At 35.3% G+C, this 17,062-nt stretch overlaps 1 gene segment (V, D, J or C); it reads left to right on the top strand.

Moving 5' to 3' along the window:
* The window catches only part of LOC113181920 (T-cell receptor gamma chain C region 5/10-13-like), a 58,475-nt gene that overhangs the window by 40,341 nt on the left and 1,072 nt on the right, over nt 1–17,062 (top strand). Inside the window, 6 exon segments of the C gene segment in view lie at nt 1,939–1,994; nt 5,779–6,108; nt 8,479–8,526; nt 10,114–10,161; nt 10,734–10,769; nt 11,933–12,052. Coding sequence covers nt 1,939–1,994; nt 5,779–6,108; nt 8,479–8,526; nt 10,114–10,161; nt 10,734–10,769; nt 11,933–12,052 — 638 coding nt within the window.

The following is a 17,062-nucleotide window of genomic DNA, read 5'->3' as shown; positions in this document are numbered from 1 at the left end:
AATGACTGGGAATGTAGCTCTATGGTTAAGAATTCCTGTGTTCAATCCCCAATACCAAAAAAAAAAAAAAAAAAAAAAACTATCACTCAGGAGAGTTCTAAATCAACTCATGTGTTAGTGTCCATTTGAAACCCCTGAATCCCTGAATGATATCACCTCACAAAGCAAAAGGAAAGCATTTTTTCCATTCATTATTATTCTATAAAGGTGTGAAGTCAGTATAAACTGCAGAGATCTTAGTCCCAAGTAATAATTGCCAAATTCATGTTAATTTTTTTTCACTTTTTCTTTTCCTGTTACCAGTGCTATCTCTAAAAATAGCATCAACTGAGATTCATTGTAGGCTGATATTTTGTCCTTTAAGGGTACCTCTTCCTAAAGGTACAAAGACAGTACCCTATTATAGCCTGACTTATTCCCCTTTCTAACCAAAAGACAACCACTGTAATGAAATAATTTGGGAAAAGAAAGCTTCATATTGTGTTCCAGCACCTTCAGTATGTTTAAATTCAGCATGTCGGCATCTCTGTAACAGAGCCAGGATTTGCAAAACTGTTCTCCATCCTTTGTGCCTTATTTGAGCTAGACATTACAAATCTTGAAAACCCTGGGAACAAAAGAGAAACATGTTATACACACAAACCATGGATCATATATTTAAACAATCTATTACCAATATCTATTTGAGAAAATCTAAAATAAAATACACAAGTAGAGTCAGATCATTCAATAAAAATAGGTCAAAAGCACTAAGGATAAGAAAAAAGTCCTGTGATTGTCTAGCAACAAGCACAGAGACTTTATGGTCAAAGTAGAAGAAAAATGTAGTGGAATATATGCTTTTTAATAACTGATAAAAGTAGCACACTTAATTTTTAAATATGATGCTTTTTCCCATTATAAAATTAGAAAAGAACTGCAATGGGCAAGCCCTTTCCAAAGGAAGCCACATGTAGTGAGGACATCACTTTCAACCTCCACTTGGGGAACTGAGGGAAGGATCATTAAACTCATTGCATCCCAGCCCTGCATTGGTGCTGTGGGTCTCATGACATTTCATGTGATGCACACATAGGGTCTCTCAGCACATAGGTCAGGCAGATAGCACACAGTGACCTAAGATGGCTTTGAGGACCAGGCTTCTTGTCATTTCTCTGGTCATTCTGCCTCAACAGCCCAAGCCAGCAGTTGTAACATATACTTTGGCACAAAAATGATCAAAAAAGTTGAGGCTGAACATTCTAGACAAAGCTTAGAATTCACACGTGTGGGGCTGCTGGTTGGGAAAAGAGCTATTATTTTGGACAGCAGAAGTGAAGTGTTTCCACTCACCAACTGCACCTGTTGGTTTGAGCTAGGGCTTCCTTTGTTTGCTGAAAAGGGGAGGATAAGACAGATAAGAGCCTGATAAAGCTTGCTAGTGTAAAAGGAACATTTCCTATGATGATAGCTTTGAGAATTCCTGACATATTTGAACAGAAGACAGAGGAACAACTCTTCCTCCTTAATCACCATGGATCTAATTGCAACCCCCAACTTTGATGGGTAAGGCCAAAGCTTAGTCCTGTGAAATTAATTGTCATGTTGAAGCCCATAGACATAGATGTAGCAGCAAGTTTCTAATTATAACAATGATAATGATGATAACAATCTGCTGTGTTTCTATAATATTTCTATAATATTTTAATCAAATTGTTGATTTTAGACTCACTTCATTTCTGGTTTAAATTGACTGACACCACTGTCGTCGTTTTAAGATAAATGTAACATCAAAACCCTTAAAGTTAATTGATTTGCTTAGCCATAGAACTTGCTGAGTGAAATTAACCAGAACCAGAACCCTATTCTCTTAAAAATTCTAGGCCATCATGTTGCCACTAGAATTTGAAGAACTCAAAGAAGCCAAATTCATCTCATGTTTTTGATGAGGGTTCTGTCACTGTGGAACAACTTTGAGAAAGTCTTCGGTAGTGGAACCAAACTTGTTGTCACAGGTGAGTATCTTAAGAGTCCATTTCCAAAGAGATAGAAGGAAGGCAAGAAATGATCCTCTTGGAAAAATAGTAAGATTGTTTAGAAAAAAGAGGAATGTGAGGGGAAATCGATGTAGCAATCTTAGGAGACATTTTAACCAAATGCTAAAGGAAAAGAGACAACATTGCGCAGATAATGTAATAACAGCATTTGGCTTTGTGTACATGTGAACGTCTACAAAGTGCTCATGTTAAACTGTATAATGATATGAAAGTGTTTGACACTGGAACAAAGTTCCTTCTTGTAGATAAGATGGTGATAGACTCAATGGGGGCACACATTCCCTATTCTCTGGTGAAATGTGTTCTGGAAGTCTGAGCTTTGAAGGCAAGCAGACTTGAACCTCCAGCTCCCTTGCTTACAGTTTAGTAAATTTGGACAATTATTCTTTGGCGTTAATTTCCCGATTCATCAGATAGGAAAATAATATGAACCTAGCAAAGTTATGTGATAATCAAATGAGATGATGTGAATAAAATTCTTGGCACAGTACTCAATACAAAATAGAACCCCCATTACTATTCTTCCAATTTAAATGTAAACAAAGAATCATCTTCACTACAGAACGTTGCTTTCAAATAACAGTTACTACAGAGCAGAAATTTTCCAGAAGATTCAGCAATATTTCTAATGGCTCAAATATAGTTTACCTTAACATTCACTCATAAAAAATTGAATCTGAATTTTCCATCACTTGGCAATAATAATTAAACTGAAATGTGCATGTTTTATAAAGATTTAAAAAGTTTTAGTTACTGATAGACCTTTATTTTATTTATTTATATGCAGTGCTGAGAATCGAACCCAGTGTCTCACATATGCCAGTCAATGACACTACCCTGAGCCACAGTCCCAGCCCAAAATGTGCATTTTTAAAAAGTGATTCTACATACTTTGAATCTTATTTCTTTATCTTAATTAGTAACATCTCTAACATCAATATGAATGGTCTCAAAATTTTGACAAACAATAATATTATTATTATTATCCTACCAATTTTTATCAGAAAAGAACTTTGGATTTATACAGAAAATGGCAACACTATAAATCATTTAAATATAGTTGGAAAATTGTCATAAATCTGAAATAAATATTTAAATATGAAGTAGGTAGTGTTATTTGATCAAGGAAAAATAGACAACCTTTAAATAAGTTCTCATATGTAGATTTGGAAAATACTTTTAATAGACAAGCAGTTGATATTTGGCAAATTTATATGAAATTTGTATGAGTGCATCTTAAAATACAAGCTTAGGTATTTAATTCAAAATGCACTCGTTTATGAGACAAATGAACATACATAAATTAATCCAACAGCTTTATTTATTAATTTAAATAAGATGTATGGATAGCCATTTTATTTATTATTCAAATAAAACAGAGTGGCTACTATTTTCCATATTATAAAAATTTTGATCATGATAAATACCTTGCCGGGGGAAGTGGTGTACGTCTATAGTCCCACTGGCTTGGAAGGCTGAGACAGGAGGTTCATGAGTTCAAAGCCAGTCTCAGCAAAAGTGTGGTGCTAAGCAACTTAGTAAAACCCTGTCTCTAAATAAAACACAAAAAATTGGCCTGGGGATGTGGCTCACTGCTTGAGTGCCCCTGAGTTCAATCCCTGGTACCCACACTCCAAAAAAAATCTTAATATATAATTTTTTAAAGTAATGCTTTCAAAAGCATGTAGCATTCAGAATATAAGTTCTAACTCTATATAATCAAGTATACTTTGTAATACTTAGTTCATTATTACCTTGAGGCAGTTCAAGACACATTCTGTACTCAAAAGTATGAAATTTAAACTACCTAAGGAAAAGATACAACAGGTAATACAGATGGGGTATTGTACAGGAATTTTTCCAATTCATCATTTGATTTTTAATTGCTTTATTATAATGAATCAGAAATATTCCATCAAAAAACACAGCTTCTAAGATGAAAATTAGATTTATTAATACATTATTTTACTAAAATTACAAAATTTACAATTGAAAAATTAATCACTTTTTATAACATACCTTTGAAACTACAAATAAAGTATACAGTTGGATAAATATGCAGTGTTTACTATTTACACTAAAATAAAAATGCACAAAATTAAAATCAACACATTATGCCCCTCATATATTTATAACACGTCAGGAATATTAACATTATATGTTTACTGATTTTGTATACAAGTTAGGAACTTTGCTACAACCCAGACAGAAATCATCAAGAATTTTTGTTCTTTTCTTCTCAAGTGTGAAACCTGATTCTTTTTTTCCTTAATAAATCACCTGTTGAATTATTATACTAAATTCAAATTAGTCCTAAGAGAATATTTGTAAGGGATCTGAATTTCAACTTGCAATCAAATTGAAATAATTCCATCCTTTATAACAAGGAATTGTGTTAAAAAATAAATGTAAAACCAGTTAACATTCAAGATACACAAGGTATGGGGTTATAAATAAATCGCAATTTGTTGTATATTTTTACATTATGTCTGCAAGAAACTCTTGAAACTATAACTTTTAACATCACATCAATTACATATACATTTTATTTAGTAGGTTAAGATGAAGAGACGGATTGAATTAAAAGGAGAGATGTAGGAGACTGCACTAATGCAAATTTTGGGAGAGTCACTGAGAGTCAAACACAAATATAATGATAGGTATATTCCCTCACCCTAATGAAGTAAGTACAAAAAATACACCCTTGGTGTATCTTAGTGACACTTGTACTTCAAATGATATTCCCAAATAAAATGTTTTTGATGAACATTTTCTATTGATAAGCACATTGTTTGGTAAAATTAATACAAGAACATTTCTGAAAATAATCAATACAAATTTAAATAGTTTGCTGTGGAAATGTTGATATTTTGTGTCTAAATTCAAAACACTGAATAATTTGGAGGTGCAGCTTTAAATATTGCCCAACCCAAAATCCTATATTAAAACAAATGTAAAAGCAAAATGTTAAATAAAGTTAGAAACTTCAGGAGCTTCACAAGTAGGAATGCATCTGCATTTGAAGCCAAGAGACCAACCTGACAGATTACAGGTACACATGGAAGTAGAGGCCTATTAAAACAAGTAACAGTGTATTGTTACAAAGAAAAATGAAAAGCTGCCTCCTGGCATTTATTTTTATGAGAAATAAGATAAATAGGATGAATTCTAGAATTAGCTAAATGAAGGACTGGTTTGCAGAGTTGCAGAGCATGAGACAGTGAGTCACATGTCCAGAGAGCAGAAGTGACAAAGGATGGACAAGGGAAGTACTTTAGAAGGGCCCACAGAGCCTCATCTAGAAAGATCACTAAAAAGGTCTGGTTGTCTTCTGCTCCTCTTCATCCATCATGACAACACATACTCTACTAGGAGAAAACTAAGGAGATGTAAACAAAAAGTTAATGGGTTCAAGAATGTTGGAAGCCTCCTTCAGGAATGATTAAAGGTCACACCTCTCTTAGCATGTGGAAAAAAGAACAAAAGTCAAGCTTCCTTCTAGATCTTCCACTTCATAGCTGTGTCTTTGGGCTAGTTACTTAACCTCTTGAGCCTTTTTGCACATCTATAAAATAAGGACTATGATAAGCTCCTTGCAACCTATGGGGAATAAAAGGCCATGGTGGGCACTAATTCAATGGTAACTTGTCTTCCTATTGATATGTGTTAGGTTATTCCAAACCAAGAAATGTTTGTAACTGTCTAATAACCTTTTGAAATCTATTTTCCATTTCCTTCACAGATAAAAGCTTTAATGCAGACATTTACCCCAAGCCCACGATTTTTCTTCCTTCGGTTGCTGAAACAAATCTCCATAACGCTGGGACATATCTTTGTCTTCTGGAGAACTTTTTCCCTGATGTTATTAAGGTATATTGGAAAGAAAAAGGAGGTGATAGGATTCTGGAATCCTATCAGGGAAATACCATGAAGACTAACAACACATACATGAAGATGAGTTGGCTAACCGTGACTGGAGAGTCAATGGATAAAGAGCACAGGTGTATCGTCAAACACGAGAATAATAAAAGAGGAGTTGATCAAGAGATTCTCTTTCCTGCAATAAGGAAAGGTATGTGCATTTAAATGTAAACATAAATTTCCAGAAAAAAAATTTGAAAGGGAATACCACATCTTTCCTACCAAGCATTAATGAAATCAAGTCTAAATCTTTCTTAAATATAATAATGTTTAATGGCAGAATATATATCCTGTGATTTTCCCCATAGAAATGAAATGGTACATAATTTGGAGAAAACTCTGAAAAATTTATTTCAGCTTTCTCAGCCTCAGTTTAACATTTATAGTATTAAAACTACAGGATGTGTTTTATAATTTTTATGTGGACTATATGAAATAAGACACATTAAAGTATCTCAATACTTGTAAAATATTAAAAAGAAGTTTCTACTTTTGATGATTTTACCTGATTTAGAAATCAAAACGATTATGTATATTTCAGGAATGTCCTATGAAGCAAGTAAAGTTGCCCACTTCAATCTTGCTATGCACAGATTAACTTAAAATGAGTTCTTAATTGAAAAAAATATGCTTAGACAAAAGAGCAGGAGCATGGCCCAACAACACCAAAAGATTTGGAATAATCTTGGCCACTGAAGTTTTATGTTAGTTTTAAGTATTTCTGATTTTATTTTATATATCACTGTTAGAAAGAATTTCATAATTTATGCTTCAATGAGCCTAATGTGTATGAAGATACTCCATTTTTCCTTGACGAATTTCTCCTTCCATTGGTAAATGTAGCTACATAAACATTTCCTGTTCTATTCGCATATGCCAGGCCTGAGTTGGAATGTGGATGAATATTCTAGAATTAGTGCTGCCAGTAGGACGTATTGCAGTCAAGAGAGAATCTTTTTTCCCTGTCACTTAGGACCACATAGGACTCAGGCACGATGTCCCAAAGGAATCCTTTGGTACATATCCAACACAGATAGGCAGAAGCCTGAATGTGCAGAGGCCTTGCAGTGGTTCAGTGACTCACTGCATATTCACAGTCCTGAGTGTTAAACAGCAGTCCATATGGCCTCATGGGCATGGGAAGCAATCTCTTTGTAATTTTCCCTGCGGCTCCGAGCCCCTATTGTGCCAGTGAGAAACTGGCACGTGGCAAATGGGGTGAAGAGCTTTGCCATAGTCCATCCCAGTTTCCCAAGTAAGCCTTTAGTCGCTGGGACCCTAACTTTCTGCAATCACTACTGAAGTCTGAACAGTTGCCTGGTTTTCCCAGGAGCTATGACAAAGATCAAGTGAAATGCTGTTAGGAAAAAATCATTTTCTTAAAAAGATAGAGCATGGATTCAGATATTTCTATATTTATTGCACTTACATCCTTTCCTAAAATCAACTAAACAGTAATACAAAACCAACCCCAATTTTCTGTTTTCCATGCTGAGAAACAGAGGGGAGGCAAATATGCAAACACAAGGTTAACTTAACCATTGTGCATAAGTGTCCAATTAGATTCAGACTTTTCTAGTGATCGGGAAAAATTAAAAAGAATATTAAGTTCCATGGTGATGAATCTCGTGTAAGAGAGAGGTTCCAGTTTAATAATAGTTTAATAGACACTGATTTCTAAAATGTTTCTCATGGGCTTCTCTGGCCCCAGAGCTGAGGAGGAAGCTTTTGTCAATGTCATCTTTTCCAAAGCTGCTTTTTGAAGGTTCGTTTGTTTGTTTATTTATTTATTTATTTATTTATTTATTTATTGGTTTGGTTGGTTTGTCTTGGTTTGTTTTGTTTTCATTTGGTAAAAGCTGAAAAATAGCACATGGAAATGAATTAATGAAGTAATTATTTTGAAGGGAGATAAAATGGTATTTCCATGTTTACAACAAACTTTGAGAGAACTTAGAAAACACATAAATTTTATTACTTAGGGACTGTACTTTCTTCTCTTTACCTCAAATGATTCCTGGTAATAATGATTTTCATTTATCTTTTAGTGAATATATCACTCTAAGAAAAGAGATACACCTTTTTTTTTCAATTTTTTTTTTTTGTTATTGTAGATAGACACAATACCTTTATTCTATTAGTTATTTTTATTCGGTGGTGAGGATTAAACCCAGTGCCTCACACATACTAGGCAAGCACTATACCACTGAGAGATACACTGTTTAGCTCCATTAAAGTCAGTTTTTAATGATATTTTCAATTCAAATATTACCATACTGATATTTTATTTCTAGGGACTTATCCCTAAGGCCTATACCTCGACTCCATTTTTAAAATACACACAAAAATAAGTCAATGTTCAATAATATTGTAGAGTGTAAGTATATTCATATAGACAAGAACATGTCTATTAGAAAAAGAACCAATCAAAACAACCCTTGTCTACATACACACACACACTCACATGCTTTAAAATAATGGGCGTGAATAATTGAGTGATATTTGTTCTTATTGCTTTTAGTCGTCACCACTATGAATCCCAGAGAAGCCGATTTGAAAGTTACAACTGGTGAGTTTTAGTGTGTGTTTGCCTTCACCTCATTTGATATCATTTTCCCTCATCTGATCATCTTAACTTCTGAACTTCCTCACTTATGACAGAGAAATCAGGATATCTCGTTGTTCCAGAATGGACTGAGTGTCACTTTAAGTTGTCCTTTGTTTCCTTGGCATCATATTAACACAGTAAACTACTGATGTTGGGATGAGATGACTGTAAATAAGAGCCATAGGCTCTGAAGCATTTCAACAAAGGGACTTCATTCATTCATTTGTCTACTGTGTGTAATGACTGGGGAAAGAGTAATAGCAGATAACTCTAGTTTTGTTTCCTAACTGTGGATAAATACAACTGTCACTCTGAGTTTTATTCCAAGAACTAAAAATGTGATTTGGCCTATGTTTCTATCTATCCCCAGAGAGAATGGCACTGAAATGCTCAGCACCTATTTTTTTAAAGGCATTTTCTAAGAATAACCAAGGTTCTAGAGGATTTTCTTAGTGTCCAGAGTGGTGGAATTGTATTGTTTCTATATAAATTATTTTCTCTGTATTTATATGCAAAGTAATTTCCACATTTTGTTTTAAATTCCCCTCGATATCTTCAGATATTTACTCAGCAATTCACTGATAGGACTCTTGGTTAGTTATATAAATTCTTCAAATTTTATCTCCTCATTCATGACATGAGACTCTCAATAATGCAACTCAGCCATGTGTAGTAGTGTGTGCTTGCAATCCTAGTGACTCATAAGGCTGAGGAAAGATAATTGAAAATCAAGACCAGCCTTCAGCAAATTAGTGAAACTTGACTTAGAATAAAATTTTAAAAGTACTAAGGATAGAGCTCAGTGATAAGGCAACCCTGAGTTTAATCCCCAGTAACTGCCCCTGCCACAGTACAACTCAAACTTAAGTGTGACTGAGGATTTAAACAAGATAATTCATGTGAAGCATTTAACACAGTGCTGGCAAACAAGGATCACTCAATGTATATGAACTTTAATTAATATTGATATCCTCATGCCTACAAACACCAAACCTTCAGGAAATTGTGTGCATGAACCAGGAATATTAGGGATATGCATGATTTAGAAAAGTACTAAGCAGAGGAAATTTCTCTAAATGAGACTCCTTCAAATGTGCATGGTTCTGTCATTGACTCTAAGATTGGACAGATTCATTTTAGGTGTAACATCATATTAGGAGTGTGAGCAGAAACCTGAAAAGCAGCTAATTCTGTTTATTTCCCCACTGACGTATTTGTGCCTACTTGTGAGGAGCTGTGAGTAAGGAGGAAAGTCAGACAGTCTTGGATATTACAATCCAGTTATGATAAAAAAGGAAAAAAGATTCTTTCATGAATTTCAATATCTTTGTGTGCAGAAAAATATTATATGAGTGATAGCTGCTCAATTATCTGGAATCAGACTATTTTTGGAACTGTGGGACTCAGTTTTAATGATTATGTCTTCTATGCTTCCAGAGATGAGTGTATATTTATTTACGTGCATATAAATATGTGTATGTGTACACATACATAAACTTTCAAATAATAGACAAGAATACTTGATTCATTCTTGCTCTTTTCTTCTAGCTGTCACCACTATTAATGCCAGAAAATCTGATCTGAAATGTGAAAATGGTAGGTTTTAGCATGTTTGCCTTCGTATCTTGTTATACAATATTCCTCCTCCTGAGCATCTTACTTTTTGAACTTCCCTCGTGTAAGTTAGAGAAATCAGAATGATTATATGTGTCAGAATAGACCAAGTGACATTTTAATTAATCCATCATTTCCTAGGAGTCATGATAGATAAATGCAGCTCTCACCAGGTTTGTTCAGAGAATTAGGAATGTAAAAATTCCTATCTTGTGTCATTAGAAAGACTTGCACTGAAATGCTGAGTCTATGGTTAAAAAAAGAGAGAGAGAAAAAAGAGAAAAGGATATGTGCTAAGAATAATTAAGATACCTGATGATTTTCTGCTAACCATTTATAATTAATTCCTCATTCATAAAATGGTTACCATCCATAATTGAACTCACTTATGTGTCACTGGAGATGTAAACAGTGTAGAACATTTAGCAGTGCTTGGCACAGCAATGGTCGCTCATAGATATTAAGTTTTGGTTGACTCTCTCTCCAGTGTTGATAATGGACATTGGATAATTGGACATGGATAATTGACTTCTACTTGCTCTTATTTCTTCTAGTTGTCAATACTACTGAATCTGAAGCTTATTCAAAAGGTAAAATCATAATTTTTAGTGTGTGTTTTCCTTTATCTCATGCTATAGCTTTTCCCACTCCTGATCATTCTAACTTTTGAACTTCCTTCATTTAATGTAGAAAAATCAGAATGGCTGGATTTTGCAGAAAAGACTGGGTATTTATTTAATCTATCACTTCCTAGGCATTATACTATCATAGTAAACAATGTGTTTTCATATGAGACAACTATAAATGAGAACATGCAGTGGTATGTGCTGAACTATTTTAGCACACTTCATTCATTCATGTTTTTTTCTCCTAGAAATTAGGGAAAGCATGGTAGACAGCGACTTTTAGATTTTTTAATTATTAATTGATTTTTAGTATTTTGTTAGTCATTAATAACATGAACTGGGATTTATGAAGTCCAGTTCATACAGAAGGCCATAGGATGTGTTCAGCATGTATTCCCTTGATTAATCCTCATAAAATTCCAATAATGTGGTACATATTTTTCTATCATTTTACAGATGAGGGCAATAAATTAAGTCCCTTGCACATGCCACACAGCTATATCAAGTGTTCAACTCATGCCATCAAATAGTGTTCATACCCTTATACACTTCCCCATTCTTCCTCTAAGAGAGTCACAAGCAAGAAATTCCAAAGTCAAGACTCTGAGACACCATGGACATATATGTTTGGGTGGGAAGATGCATGGGCTTTGGAGTACCACAGACTAGACTTTATTTCCATTTTGTATAGGCTACTATACAGATTAAATAAAACTAAAATTTTACATGTAAATTAATTCTTAACATACTCTGTGTCATTTGATTAATGGTTAATGAATATTATATATTATTTGTACTTAGAGACAGGTTGGGGCAAAGAAATTCTAACATCTAGTTATCACACATACTTTTGTTCCCCATAGACACATCCATTAAACATGGATTCTTTTAAATATTAGGAAGGTTCTAAGTAAGTAAGGCAAATATTGGTAATCAACTTGACTTACAATCTGAACCTTGCTCTTGGTGGTTTGGGTGGGAGTGGTAGATGTTGACCTTTGGGGTTTGGTGGGGGTGGTGTCACTTCAGTGTAGGTCACCAAAAATAAACATCTGTGGAAACTTCCCCCATGAGGGGTTCTATCATGTCAAAAGAACAAGTGAAACTAATTACCTGACTTCTCTTAGATGCACTGAGGCTGCAGCTCACAAACACCTCTGTCTACTGGACCTACCTCCTCTTACTCCTCAAGAGTGTGGTCTACTTGGCCTTCGTCACCTTCAGTCTGCTAAGAAAAACAGCTGTCGGTAGAAATGGGAAAAGTACCTAACAAATGGTGGCACAACGGAGTTGTGTTGTGTTCTTGGTTTATTGTCCTGAAGAGTGTCTGCCAAGGACCTGGCTAAGTTTGCTTGCTGGGTTACAGCTCCTTGGGTTCTCACCAATATAATTCTGTCACTATTGCAGTAAGGGTTTCTCTAACCAGTTGGCAAATGAAGCAACTGCACTCTGTAACAATGAGTTAGTGGCACCTAGTCCCTGTGTTTCTAGTCCCATCAGCCCCTCCAGCCAGCCCAAATCATCTCAACCTTTGTGGGGCCAATGGACAGCTTCTAGACACAACCCTTAGTGCCCTTTAACCAGAGACCACCTTAAAGCCTTCCATTCCACACATCCTGAAATTGCCTTCTTTGCTACTTGAATTCTGTTCTTTATTTTTCATAATAAACACAACAGTCTACTTGGGCCATGTGGACTTTAATTTGATGGAAATAAATTGAAAGTTCAAAGCGACAAGCAGCATGACAACTGAATCATGACTCCAAGCCATGGTTATTCACAAGGATCCAACACCAATTTTCACTTCTATCCCTGAGATGGGAATTTTGGGGCTTTCCTAGGGGCACTGGCTCCAACAGGAGTCAGAACCAAATGGAGAGTCATATTACTGCTCTTTTAAAGGTAACAGATTGACATTCATTTTGTTTAAGACATTCCCATGAAAATAGGAAAACATGACTTGCACTGTGTGTGCCCAGCTCTGTACCAGCATTTCAAAAGCACTGTTTCCTGGTCCTCACAATACCAATGTAAATATTGCACTAAACCCCAAGAGGCAGTGAGACAGAGGAGTTGAGGATATGGATGAAGGACCCAGATAGCTTGGGTTTCAATCCTGGGTCTAGAATTTAATGTCTGGGTGACCTCAGAGATTTGCAATCTCTGTGCCATAATTTCTTCCTATAAAATGAAGTTAGAAAATCCTGTGTCATAGAATTGTATGGGTCACATGAGTTAGTAATGCTTGGTTCAGGCAAGTCATCCATAGCATTTGTATGTGTTGAACTCCAGAAATAGTTTATAACACATTTATATATCAGCAAAGCACCAAGGATGATCTGTTCTCAATTTTCTGCAGAGGATGGGTGGAATAGAGCAGGGACTTAGCTACTACGGTGCACCAGGCAATCCATGAATCCTGTAAGATTCCTTCAATGTAGGCACAATTATGGCCTACAGTCTATAAAGTCACTAGTTTTTTTAAGTAATAGTATTGATTTAAAGTCAGGTCCAGTGTAACCTAGTTTGTGTGTGTGTATAATTGCCCCAATATCATGTCTTCCTTTTATCCACTATCAATTTGGAGAAACAAAACAAAATCAAACACATGCATTGCTGCTTTACTAAAGGCATCCTACAATGAGTCAGAGAATTTTCTTAAAGGTTTGTGAGTACATCTGTTTTCTCTTCATATACATACGAATTTCCAATTTGTCTTTCCTCTTTAGATAAAATTGTGACCTACTCTGTAATCACCATAATTTGTCCGCTAGCCATAGATGGAAGCTCTGCCTTCCTTTTTGAGAGTGTGTCCTCTTGTTGGGAAGTAGGCTGAGCTTCATGTACAAGAGGACCCTTAATGGTTCTCTCTGGACATGGATAGTATTGTGATATCCTAGCTCCTTCAGTAGAATTACTGGGCCCTAATGTCCTCACAATCACCTTGAGGAACATCCTAAGGAATCAAAGAAGGAGGTAGGTTATGCAACCTTCTTGGTCCAATCTTTACCCCCACAGCACAACTGCCCCTTATAGAGAAGTCCCATGGCATGATGGAAGGAATCCTGGACCAAAAATCACATTTCATAGCCAGTTAGAGCCCTGGCTGCTCAGTATGGCTCTAACTAGCTATACCATTTGTTCTTTTTATTTAAAATGACACATAAAACATATTTATGGAAATACATGATGGTTTAATGCATGTATACATTGTGTAAGTTCAAATAAGGATAAGCATATCTATCCCCTTGTACATGTATCATTTTTAGTCATAAAAACATCCAAGATCATTTTTCTTTACTCTGTGAAATATATAGCACATTATTATTATAGTTTATTCTCACACTATGTTTAATCCATCCTTAGAAGAATGTGTTAAGATTGAAGATTACAGTTTCAAATTCAGTGATTGACATCCCAATGAAGTAATAATAGCAACTGCTTTATAATGCTTACTATGTACCAGGTGCTGGATTAGCTACATGTCCCCTCATTTAATTCTCACAAACAGCCTAGGAGATATGTACAACTAACTGTTTTACACAAAGGGTAACTGAGGTGGCAATGGCTGAGGAACTTCCCATAGCTATAGAGGGAATAATCAAAAAGGCTGGCACTTGAAGCTAAGCAGCCTGGCTTCAGGAGCCCTGCCCTCAAGTTATCTTTTAGAAAATTCTGTATCCTCATTACCTTCCTGTATTTCCTCTCCAGGCTGCTGTGCTATTATTTTTATTAAAGGGCTAGAGGCCAACTGCCACATAATTTTTCATGCTGAGAAGGCTTTTAACACACTGATCTCTCATCCACCAATAGGCCTTCTATGATTCAAGTCCATGGCACATAGCTGGATGAAATACAGACTAGAACAGCAGGTTGCATCCACAGGTGTTTGATGAAAACTTGAGGCAAAGGTTTATACAATTCCAAATGAAGACAGTCATGTCTCAATAGTCACTGTAGGGCTAGAGTAATCCATACATTTCCCAAGTATAAGAAAAAATGATGAATAAAAGTTCATATGTTCTTTTTTTAATAATTATTTTTTAGTTGTAGTGGACACGATACCTTTATTTTATTTGTTTATTTTTTATGTGGTGCCAAGGATTGAACCCAGAACCTTGCACATTCTAGGCGAGTCCTCTACCACTGAGTCACAACCCCAGCCCCTCATATGTTCTTAATTATTTTACAAAAGAGAAATTTTCCAGGCAACAATTCTCGAAACATTAAGACTTGCCCCTGTTACGTGTGTTTTTGTTTTTGTTTTTTTAACCAAGAAATAAACTCAGGGGCACTTAATCACTGAGCCACGTTCCCAATCCTTTTGTATTTTTTTATTTAGAGACAAGGCCTCACTGAGTTGCTTAGCACCTCACTAAGTTGCTGAGGTTGGCTTTGAACTTGCAATCCTCCTGCATCAGCCTCCAGAGCCACTGGGATCACAGGCATGCGCCACTGCATTTGGCCCCTGTTATGTATTCTCTTTAATGATCTGGAATTATTTTATTCATAGACTTCATTGTTTGAAGTCTTTTTGTCTAGAAAATGGGCCAAATTAACAATAGCTGAATTTCTCCATTCTGTTCCTCAAAGTCCTATATAATCGCCAACCAGAAAATTAGAGGACTAAGACATAAACTGATAAAAAGCAAGATGATACATAATTCATATGAAAGGCTATAAACTCAACATTCTTATGAACCATGAACACTTACATAACTGAATGCATGATTTCCATCATCTTCTGTTAGGCTATTTGTTTGCTGTTTGATTTCTTTGAATTAATAGGAAATACCTACCATGTAGTAAGCATCAGGAATTCTGCAGGGAGGTCCACCTTCTCTCCAATGTCTCAACTGCACCACCATACAGACATTATGTCCATTTTACTACATCAAGCCAGATTTCAGAGACCCCAGGTTAATCACACAGTAACTCTAAAATTAAATATGCGCAGAGATAACCAGTAAGCCACAGTATTAAATATGCCTGTGTTGAACACTGAATAAACCCCAGAGTCCACATGATTCCAAGTCTTACTGGACATCTGTTGCTCTGTCCATTCTACCTATGGGTCTCTCTGTCTTCATAGGAGCCCTTGAGAGTCACTGAGACATAGACCTTATCACAGGCCGGATATAGGAACTTATAAACAATTGTTCGGTGATCCTAATGTACAGCCTGGGTTGAGACCAGCAAGTGACTTAAACAACTCCAGAACTCCAACATGGCTGTCGCAGATGCAAGCCACAAATGGTCATCATCCTAGAGAGAGCACAGCACTCATATAAGGAACATGATTCATCTGGAAATAGTTTACACTATTTGATTCATCAGTTATCAAAGGAAACAAAATATATGTGCTAAAATTATACACAAGGATGTTCCTTCAGTATAGCACTACATACACTAGCCTCAAATTAACACATATGTCCAATAAGAAATTAATCAAGGATGTCAAATGACAGACAAATACGCATCTTCACAAATGCAAATTCCTATAAAGCAATGGAAAATAATCAGGATGTTAGATATTACAATATAATATTGTAATAGGATAAACTTCCTGAAATCATTATATAATACATTCACATGGCTCAAACCCCCAAATATTTTACTTTAAATTCCTGTGAATAGGAATACATATAAACATACATACGGGTGTATATTCCCATTATGCTTTCCTACATATAGTATATATTATTCTGCACTTTTTCATTTATAAATTTGAGATCTCATTTTATGTATATATATATATATATATATATATTTAGAGAGCCAGAGGTATTTCCCTGGTGAACATAAATTACATAACATCAGTTTCCTCTTATAGGCCCTTGGTTTATTTATTGATACTATGAATCACCAGTTTTATGTCCATCTGATTGTGTGTCCTGCCAACCTGCCCTCCACAGACAGCCCCACATAGCTTGCCTATCCCCATGTATATGAATTTGTGAGTATGTTGTCAAACATCAGGACTTTGTTAACCTGATAGGTGAAAAATAGAATCTCACTGAGGTTTTAATTACTGTTTTCTTTCTCATTATGAGTGAGGATAAACATCTTTTCATTTAACATCTATTTATGTAACTTTGCAAATTTCTGGTCCTCTGATCATTTTTACTACTGAGTAATAATACTAAGAAATATGATACTTCTTGCTCTGTGTGTCTGCATTTCTGTAGGAAATGATACAAACATTAAATGTATGGTAGGTGATTAAAAATAATGTATATTTTTCTATATTAATGAAA

This window comes from Urocitellus parryii, chromosome 3 (genome assembly GCF_045843805.1).
Source record: "Urocitellus parryii isolate mUroPar1 chromosome 3, mUroPar1.hap1, whole genome shotgun sequence".
Lineage (NCBI taxonomy): Eukaryota > Metazoa > Chordata > Mammalia > Rodentia > Sciuridae > Urocitellus > Urocitellus parryii.
This window is presented reverse-complemented; position numbering and strand designations above follow the sequence as displayed.